This window comes from Trichomonas vaginalis (genome assembly GCF_026262505.1).
Source record: "Trichomonas vaginalis G3 chromosome Unknown ctg_18, whole genome shotgun sequence".
Classification (NCBI taxonomy): domain Eukaryota; phylum Parabasalia; order Trichomonadida; family Trichomonadidae; genus Trichomonas; species Trichomonas vaginalis.
This window is the reverse complement of record NW_026529106.1, coordinates 1-9,604: the sequence shown is the minus strand read 5'-3', so window position 1 is coordinate 9,604 and position 9,604 is coordinate 1. Positions and strand designations below refer to the sequence as shown.

At 34.4% G+C, this 9,604-nt stretch overlaps 6 protein-coding genes and 2 pseudogenes across 8 annotated transcripts, besides 1 other annotated feature; 2 read left to right on the top strand and 6 right to left on the bottom strand.

The window, feature by feature from the left end:
- Positions 1-917: 917 nt before the first annotated feature.
- Positions 918-8,237: a mobile genetic element.
- On the top strand, positions 1,102-1,830 carry TVAGG3_1063150 (organellar and viral DNA polymerase type B; the record flags this gene model as incomplete). Its single annotated transcript, XM_053888406.1, has 1 exon — positions 1,102-1,830. One exon carries the CDS (start codon positions 1,102-1,104, stop codon positions 1,828-1,830), a length of 729 nt encoding a protein of 242 aa, XP_053744470.1.
- On the bottom strand, positions 1,890-2,342 carry TVAGG3_1063140 (protein of unknown function, DUF4106 family; the record flags this gene model as incomplete). Its single annotated transcript, XM_053888405.1, has 1 exon — positions 1,890-2,342. The coding sequence occupies one exon, from the start codon at positions 2,340-2,342 to the stop codon at positions 1,890-1,892; it is 453 nt and encodes a 150-aa protein (XP_053744469.1).
- Positions 2,848-3,257, top strand: TVAGG3_1063130 (annotated as a pseudogene). Its single transcript has one exon. A coding segment is annotated over exon 1 (410 nt).
- Positions 3,274-3,693, bottom strand: TVAGG3_1063120 (protein of unknown function, DUF4108 family; the record flags this gene model as incomplete). The annotated part of the gene is made up of 1 exon (XM_053888404.1): positions 3,274-3,693. The coding sequence occupies one exon, from the start codon at positions 3,691-3,693 to the stop codon at positions 3,274-3,276; it is 420 nt and encodes a 139-aa protein (XP_053744468.1).
- On the bottom strand, positions 3,730-4,365 carry TVAGG3_1063110 (uncharacterized protein; the record flags this gene model as incomplete). The annotated part of the gene is made up of 1 exon (XM_053888403.1): positions 3,730-4,365. One exon carries the CDS (start codon positions 4,363-4,365, stop codon positions 3,730-3,732), a length of 636 nt encoding a protein of 211 aa, XP_053744467.1.
- Positions 4,398-4,964, bottom strand: TVAGG3_1063100 (annotated as a pseudogene). The gene has a single exon. A coding segment is annotated over exon 1 (567 nt).
- Positions 4,993-5,268, bottom strand: TVAGG3_1063090 (uncharacterized protein; the record flags this gene model as incomplete). The annotated part of the gene is made up of 1 exon (XM_053888402.1): positions 4,993-5,268. The coding sequence occupies one exon, from the start codon at positions 5,266-5,268 to the stop codon at positions 4,993-4,995; it is 276 nt and encodes a 91-aa protein (XP_053744466.1).
- An 86-nt stretch (positions 8,238-8,323) lies between the features above and the next one.
- TVAGG3_1063070 (protein of unknown function, DUF4106 family) lies at positions 8,324-8,776 on the bottom strand (the record flags this gene model as incomplete). The annotated part of the gene is made up of 1 exon (XM_053888401.1): positions 8,324-8,776. One exon carries the CDS (start codon positions 8,774-8,776, stop codon positions 8,324-8,326), a length of 453 nt encoding a protein of 150 aa, XP_053744465.1.
- Between the last annotated feature and the right edge of the window lie 828 nt (positions 8,777-9,604).

Sequence of the window (9,604 nt, the reverse complement as noted above, 5' to 3'; positions counted from 1 at the left end):
TTCCATGGTCATGTAATTGCGAATTTTGTACGCAATTCCAGGTTCGTTGTTTTTGAACCTGATGTATGTAACGCTTCCATCCTCCTCGGGGAAGTAAGCTGCTAACATCTGACCAAGTTTTCTCGGTGACTCGGAGCTCATAAAAATGTCACTTTTTAAACGTTAAGTTTTTAGTCTTATTTTACCCTTTGTTTACCCTTTGTTTGTCAAGGTAGTATTGGAGTGCAATTTCTCCAAATTCTCTGTGTCGGAGTTCTTCAGCATTTTCCAAGGTGTACCTGGAGAACTCAAAGAAGTTGTCAAGAACATACTGCCATGCTGCTCTTCTGAGTTCGTCGGTATTTTGGAAGTGTTGCACCTTCGAGTCTTCGGACATGAAAAAATGACACTTTTTCTATTAAACCGTTTTGGCATTTCTCATGAGTGAGTATAGTTCTGCCCGAACCATTGGAAGAGAAGAAGTACCCTTGCTGGCAAAAAGACAAAAATAGTTGCCTTAGTTGTCATTGCAATTGTACTCGTAATTGAATTCATTGTACTTCTCTTCACGTACATAAAACTCAGCAATGGTATTTGCTTTAAGAAGCTACCATCTTACTAAGACTAAACACTTACATTTTTCAAGGTTGACTTTTTACAATTTGAATTTTGTTGCTGAATTCAGCAAAAATATAATTTATGTTAGAATGTTAGATCTAACATGTTTTCTAACACGTTTTCTAACATGGTCTAAAACTCTTGAATTTTCATGAATTTTACACCAAAAATATAATTTATGTTAGAATGTTAGATCTAACATGTTTTCTAACACGTTTTCTAACATGGTCTAAAACTCTCGAAAATCATGAATTTTCCCGAAATAAAAAATAAAGTTGGTTTTTTTAAAAAAATATTTTTTATTTTTATTGTAAGAACATGTTAGCAACAACAGCACCAAACTCGTTAGTCATGAACCCAACTTCAATGTTAGTAGAGATGAAAAGCTTCATTCCTTCTTCATATACTTTCGAAACAAAAATCCAGAAGATAAAGCAAGAACTTTTAACAAGTAATTTAGACTGTAGTGCGAAAGATGAAACAAATGAACAGTATCTTTATGAAATGCAGGATATTATTGACCATTTACCTAAACTTCCTGAAATCCAACAACAAAAACTCACTATTCCAGAATTCGATGAAATAGAAGTCGGACTGACTGACTCAGTAGAAATAAAGAAGTTCATACGAAAGGTTAACTATGAGTTTCTTGGATTTCATTGCAACCACAAAGTCATGGACAAAGACTGCGACATGGTATATAAGAACATCTCTGACATATACAAATCCGAAGAATTTAAGACCTACGACAACTTTGTTTCATTAGTTGCAAAATGTGTTTGGGAAATAAGAGATAAAGATAGTAGGGGTAAGGTATGGAACGAACAAATAAAACCCGCTATGTTCGAGATGAAGAAAACCATTGACGCCTTAGTTGTTTTAGCAGGTAAGGTTTCAGAATATAACGCAAAAATGAACCCACAATGTTCTAAATGTAAAGCAGCAATGAGGAAATATAACTACTCCGTCAAAGAGATAGAACGTATGCGAAACGACTATGCAGATTTAAAGAAAGAAGCAGAGAAACCAGCAGAAGATAAAATGGACATGTTGACATTTCTAAACAAAAACTATCCAACAGCTGACGATTTCCTTCTATCTGACGTCAAGAAGAAGTATAAAGAAACTTTCGGTATCGTTAAAACATTCGATGTACTAAAAGAAGAAATTGAAGCCACGAAATTGTTTAGAGTCATGAACCATCGCAACATATACCATGTAAAACGCTTGTAAATAGTTATGTTAGAAAACATGTTAGAAAACATGTTAGATCTAACATTCTAACATAAACATTATTTTTGCTGACTTTTTACAATTTGAACTTTGTTTGCGTAGATATGAATTCTGAAAGAAGTATGAGGGTCTTGTATGACTTTGTACTTCTCCCATAGTTCATGTCTGTCAAACTTACCTGCCATGGACTCTTTCATAAGTTCCATGAAATCGTCTTCGGACAATCCAGGGAAAAGTATAATGTCAGTAAGTATTCTTTTAACATCCTTACTTAAACTCTTTGCTGTCTGTACACAAATGACAACTGAGATGTTAAAGTGTCTGAGCTTCTTAAGAATTCGACACATGTCTTGTTCTCTATTCTTTAACAAAGGATGAGAAGCAAAGTCATCTAAGATAAGAAGACACCTATGAGGGTACGTTTTCCAATCGTACGATTGCAATTTCTTCGAAATGTATTCTATCTCTTTCTGTTTGTTTCTGAAGTGTTTCTTCTCTAATATTCTCTGCATTTCCTCATTTGGGTCTTTAAACTTAGAATTTATATACTCATTTATAGCATTATACTTCAAAACTCTTCTTTGGTACTTCTTTATCCAATCTAACAACTCAGTATCCTTTATACATACTAACTTAGACTTCTTTATAATATCTTTGAACGAATTGACGGTTTGGTCAAATTGACCAGAAGTACTACAAATAACAACTCATAGAATGGGTTCTTCTCATCTAGTTCTTGTTGTTGTGCAGCCATTTTAAGATAAGTGAAAGTCTTACCCGACCCAGGTGGTGCGATTAGACCTGTTATACCATTCTGAGCAAATAAGAACTTGTCATGTATGGCTTTATCTGAGCATTTTCCAACTTCCTCTTGTTCTTATTTAAAACATTCTCAAATTTTTGTCAATGTCAGCAAACTTTTTTTCTAACATATTTTTAGAAAAATTAAAATTTTTATCTTTTTGAAAATGTCTAGCGATTTCGCTATCTATATTCGAGACAAACTTTTCGACAGCAAAACATCTGTCGACCATAAAATCTTACATAGTGTAAACAAGAAAGGTGAATTTGTTCTAAAGTTCTGTTTCTGGGAATATGACAAGAACCATAAAACATTACAAAGAGCAGTCTTAAAATTTGTCAATGACAGACTTGTTGACAGAGATGACGCCGATTGGAAAGATGAAGTCCAACAAAAGTTCTTAGAATGCAAAGAAGACACATGCGCTGTTCTTGAAGATGAAATAGGAAACAGAATAGAAGAGCTATTAAAGGACAAAGAACTTTTACATAAATATGGTTGCGCCAAATTTGACATAACTCCACCAGAGAAGAAGAAGAAGAAGAGAGAAAAGAAAGAAAAGAAAGTAGAAGAAGAGAAAAAAGAACCTGAACCAGTTCCAGAGAAAAAGAAATTTGACATGTAAAAATAAAATTTTATTTTTAGAACATTTCTGGGTCAATGTCAATGTTCTCTTCCTCTTTAGGAGCAAACACTGGCTTAGACTCTAAAATCTTTTTACCCAATTTACCTTGAACTTCAACTATCTTAGACTCATAATATTCATAGTCGTCTGCTTTCTTTGGTTCATAAGGTATAACAAGTTTGTATGCTTTGCCTTCTTTAAGGTTTGAGAACCTTCTGTCAAAATTTTCTTTGACTGCTAACAAACCTTCTATGTCTAAGTCTTCAAATTTCGCACCATTTTTAGTCACAATAGCAAACTTAACTGGTTCGATGTTCCAAACTTTGCTGAATGAAGACTTTTCAAAATGGTAGAAGTAAACATTCAAATATGCGAATGGAGCTAACTTATCTTTGACTTCTGTCATGTACTTATTTACTGAGATGAATTTTGCCATCTTTTCTATCGGATAAAAAAAGATTTTTTTTAAAATTTACTCATAAAAATTTTTCTTTGTATATACGCCGTTCTGTATGTCTAAAAGACTTTTGACATTTGCCAAGAATGTTCGTTTAGACGCTGTCATATAACCATACTCTTGACAATATTGTTTATACGAGTCGTACAATGACCTTTCATCTAAACACTCAAAGTTAGTCTCATCTATAAACAGTTCATAAACACTCTTGTTTGCTTCTAACAACGTTTGTCTCTCTTCGGTATGTGGAATTTGTCTTGGATTGAACTTTGAAATATCTAATGTCATAAAATATGAGAACAAGTGGTTGTAAAAGTCAGATGTCAAAGTTTCTGACAAAGCGTCAAAATATTCTGTATCTTGCATATGAGAATCTGACGTTCTGACAACTACATATCTTCTGTCAGAACTTTCTAACTTCATCGGAACAACATTGTTTGAAACCATGACGAAGTTTGCAACATTTTCACAAACTCTTTGGTCTTTATATTTTCTTTCAACAACTCCAACTTTGTCTGTTATAAGACTCTTCAAAGCATCTGAGTTTAAAACCTTTGTTGTATCTATACTTTGAAGTTCGTTACATACTATAAGTTTCATATTCTCTATTGAAGAGTTAAATTTACCGCAGATGTTTTCTAAGTTTGTCATATTAGGGTTCGAATAGCCCTCTAACAGTTTGCATAAGATATCTGTAAAGAAAGTGTTCTTACCAGTTCCTTGTTTTCCAATTATAATGAGAGCAGTTTCATTTTTAGCACTTGGATGTTGTAAGATGTTTGCAAACCAACATAAGATATACTCATAGACTCTTTCGTTTCCATTGCATATAATTTCTTTGACATGGTCTAACCAAGCTTCTATAACATTTTCTTTCCATTCTACTTGTTCATATTTATATCCAGTGAAGATAGAATAGAAGTTTGGAGAAGGTGTATAGAACTTTATACCACGAACTGAAAAATCTTCTAACTTTGACAATAAGATATCCCAAGCATCTAACATCTTCATACCAACTTGTACAACTTTTATTTTCTTAAGTTTCTGTCTACATTCTTGTTCTGAAACTATGGTTGCTCTTGGTTTGTTAAAGACAACATCCCATTCTTTCATGACATAACATTCTGGGGCAGAGTCGACATAAATGACTAAACGTTTCAAATTCTCGACTGCTTTGTTATAGTCTCTAAATGGACACATATTTCTGAAGCTTGGAAGTCATAAAAATCTGAAACATCTATTCTGTACATTTTTATAAAAATAAAAAAAATATTTTTTTTATTCTTGAGCTATTTGTTGCATTTGTTGTTCTTGAGCTATTTGTTGTTGAAGTTGTTCTTGTAGTACAATACTTTCACCAGTTGCATCTTCCAATTCGAAACTTTCTGCCGTCATTGACAAATACATAGGACATAAAAGTTTTACAGGAACAAAGTTTGCGTCAACTAAGGTTAAGTTTATGTTTGCTAAAGTGTTTGAGTTTACTAAAGCTGAAAACTCTGCATTCGAATGAACAATAGGCAAACCAGCAGAGAAAGTGTTGTTTATACGCATGAGTATCTTTTGGTCATAGTAGTTTCTGTCGACATTCGAATAGCACTTTGAACCTAAGTTTGAAACAATATATAAAATAGGTGTACTTAAAGTCAATGGAACAGACATTCCTTGTATGACACCTTTTCCTGTTATAGGAAACTGTTGGTAGTAAAAACCAGATATAAGTTTTGTATTATAGCTCATATCGTTTATAGTAAACTCAGTCGGACATCCAAACATAATGAAACCTGCTCTAGTTGCAGCACATGTTACATCCGTCCTTAAAGTATTAAATAAGTCAACAAAACCTGTTGGTGGTATATCTGAGTAAGTATCTTCAAAGAAGTATTTTTTACCATTCACAACAATAAAGTCTTCTGGTGTCAAAAGAGCAAAACAGGCTTTAGTCGTCATTGTGTTTAAGGTTAGTTTACAATATCGTCCTTGAGGACTTTGTAAGTTTGTTGTTATAGAATTATATGACTCAGGGTTTTTAGTCGTAATAGTATAAACCACTATGTCTTCTGCCATTTACTTAGCAAATAAATTTTAATGAAATGTTGTGGTCGTCAAATATTTTTATGACGTCTGGGAAACTATATTTTAAGTTCAACGTTTCACCTCCTTTCATAACGTATATCTTGTCAATGACATTGTATGAAACACCACAGCAAGCAATGTCGGGTTCTATTTCTTTGATGTTTATATCGTCTGCCTCTGTCAAAAGTTTCAATAGTTCTTTCAAAATTCATGAGGTGCGATGACATATGAGTTCACTTTTACAGGGTTGTGTCGAACCAAGTTTAACATTATACCCAAAGCTTGACAAATCTTCTCCTGAGTTTTAAGTTTGTCTTTAAGTTGTTGGTAGTCTTTCGAATATCTGCAACAGAACTTAAGTCTCTGCTAACTTCAGGGTATGTTGGTTCTTTTACAGGAACTATTGTTATACCATCTTCGTCTTCGTATGGTTTCCCCACTTCAACATCTCTTTCTTTGACATTGACAACAACACTTTGACTGTTTGTTTGAGTTGGTGAATTTAACTTCACATCTGCCACCGCCATTAAACCTTTTGAAACACTTACGCTTCTATTTTTCGGAAATGACATTTTACTTAGAATAAAAAGATGGACGTATTTGAGTATCTCTTCGAATTGAAGCAAAACAAAGTTTACACACACAAACAATACAAGTTCATTGATAGAATAGTTCTTTACACAAACAATGGAAAATGTTATAGAATAGCAGTCTTTGCTGAACCAAAATATTTTCATAAAGCAAAGAAAGTTGGTATAACCGAGATGGTGAAAGTTCTTGAAGCAGACAAAAATATAACAACAAAACTGACCGATATTTCTAAAGGTAAGTTTATAATACAATTTATGTCAAAACTGGCGTACTGTCAATATTTGACGGAGAGAAGTCAGTTCAAGAACAACTTACTGACCTGCTGCCAAAATCTGCTCGATGGAAGCTGTCGTTATACCAATCTGAGGAGCCCCAGCAGGTTTCATCGAACGAATCTTCAAAAGAGCATCTTCCGTGAAAAGTGCTATTGGTTTTGTAAACTTCTTTGCTTCAATTCATCTGGACCGTCTCTGTCACCAGTATATTGTATTTGTACAGTACCAACAGTTGAAATACCACCCATAAAGTCTTCTGAGTCAGCAAATGGAATGCCAAGCCAAAAGTTTGAACGGTCTCCATTTGTATATTGAGTTTTTTGACCTCCTGTATGAGTCCATACTTTCACATATGGCATAATAGAACTTTGCATTTCAGGGTTAATGGTTGTTGTGAAGTTGTTGTTAAAGTTCATAGCATCTAATGTCAAGTTGTATGACCTCATATCCTCAACTGTAGAATATTCTTCTCTTGGATAATATTTGCCATCTATGTTTATATGATATTTAATACCAGGGTTGTAGAAACAAGAATAGTCATTTATAGTTCGTCTGAACAGTACAAACATAGTATCTGCATGTTTCATTGCAGTTGTTAAGGCAATATCTGTTCTTGCACCTGGGTCAGCACTTTGGTTTCCAACTTCACCTGCAAAGTCTTTGACAGATATTTGGTGTATAGGGAACATAAGTGGAACTGCAATATATTTGGCAGCTAAAGCATTTGAAATATCTGGGTCCAACATATAGACTGCAAGTCTGCTTTCTATTCTCTTGCATTCAAATTTTTCGCATGTGAACTTAACTGGGTCCCAAGCAGTTCCAGCAGCATTGAAATAGTAGTTTACTTCAGTGTTGAAGTTTGAGAAACCAAAGTCTAAGTCAACTTTGTCTTTGCAAAAGTCACAAACTTGGCTCCACCAGTTCCAGCTACAGAATGTGAATGGGTCTTGTGTTGGTGCAATGACTAAGTTATTTTTGCTTGGAGTAAGTTCGATAGAAATTTTTCCTGCCCAGTTTGGCAAGTATCTTAAAAACCTGAAGATGAGGAAAGATGACAAAGGAACTCTAAGTTTCAGTTTTACTTTGGTTACTGCTTTCCATTGAACCAGAAAGGTTAACATAAACTCCTGGAACGTTAGGGTCAAGTCTTCTTATTTTCTCAATAGTTGCATACTGGTCTGTTTGTTCTCTAGCTTGTGGTTGTACTGAGTTTCTCAAAGCGAACCATTCATAGTTTGCCCATGTTACTGTTTGAACTAAGTCAGAGTTAGAATATATCTTATATCCCATGAAAACTTCTGGAGCATATTGGTATCCGACATAGAAAATTCCATTGCAACCTTTCTTGTCAGACAACTTGGCAGAAGGTTTTATTTCAATGTCTTGTTCCACGTATAAGAAAGAGTTGTCAATAGAAATTATATGAAACCTGTCGCAAGCAATATCTACTGTTGTTGAAGAACCTTCTCCAAACTCACCTACGTTTCCATAAGAAACAGCAGTTGTATATTCGTAAGTTCCAGGAACTATTTCTGACCTTCTAATGGCATTGTCGCATTCGTTATACCATTCGGAAACATTTCCATTCATAGCATCCAAAACTGTTGGCGTTATATTCTGAGCGGCGTACATTTCATATGAGTAAAAATATAGAATAGTTGGATTTATATGTCATAATAGAACCCACGTGGACCAAGCTTTACTTTCTTCCTGACTGAGTTTTTAACTCTTCTTTTTCCTTCATTGCCCTCTGCTTGAAGTTGTTGCATCTTTGCATTATGTTCATCTAGTATGTTGCAAATTTCCCATGTCCTTTTTGCCTTTTGGCTCTGGTCGCCCATCTCAGGTAACCTATATCCTAGAAAGAGTTTGTCATAGTCTGTATTTGAGTCTTCGCGTATTGTTTGCATGACTCTTTCCTGAGTTTCCGGTTCAAGCGCTTCAAACAGTGCCTGTCCATATGGAATAAGCTCGTTTCCAAATATATGTTTTTGTAGCCATTCTGGTTTTCTTTCCATGTTACCAACTATATCTTTTGTGAATGGGAAAGCTTTTACCCAATCTTTCAGTCTTGCGTCGTTTATTTCTGTAGTTGGTTTTATTTTGTCAAGGAACATGTTTTTCAATACTAACATTTCATTTGGTACTGTCCATTTGAGTTTTCTTAAATATTCATCCCTTCTCGTTCATTGTCTGCAAAGTAAGTTTTTATGACATTTTGTAAACTTTCGTTTGCAAGGTCATGTACAATAGGTTCTCTTCCTTCTCTCTCCCTAACTTTCTTTCTAAACTCTTCACCAAATATACCATCTTATGGTTCTGTGTAGTTCTTTGAGATAAATGTTCTAGAACGTCAGGTGTTATATTTCCATCAGCCATGTTCATTTCATACTGGTCCAAAATATCTGCATGTTTCATATCTTTCAATGGCATTAAAGCCGCGCTGAAAATACCAGCTATATCTGGTTCACCATTGACTTCCATTGCGTCTACAACTTCTTGGAATTGTGGTTGTAAGTTTATGAACCACCTATCCGGGTTAGCTTTATGACCCCATCTCATTGTAGTTCCATCGTCTGCAGAAACAAAAGTAGGTTTGTTTCCATCTTGGTTAGGTTCTGAATGAACTTTAAACAATGTTTCATTTCTATATGTTTTCTTGAAATTTAACCTTTTATTTTCACCGAGTTCATCCGAAGATTGAAACGTTAAATGCTCGTAAGTAAAAAGGGTTGTTGTATTTGTGTACATTTTTTTCAGTTCTTCCATTCTATGCTGAATATTTTCATCTGATGTTGGAGTCTTTTGTATGTCGGCAAACATTTTTCGATATTCTTCTACTATGTCAGCCGAATTTTTTTTAGACTCTTGGAAATATTCCATATTCTCCGCATACTCTTGTTGAGGGTCAAGATTTTTCGGCTGTTCCAAATCTTCATCTAGTT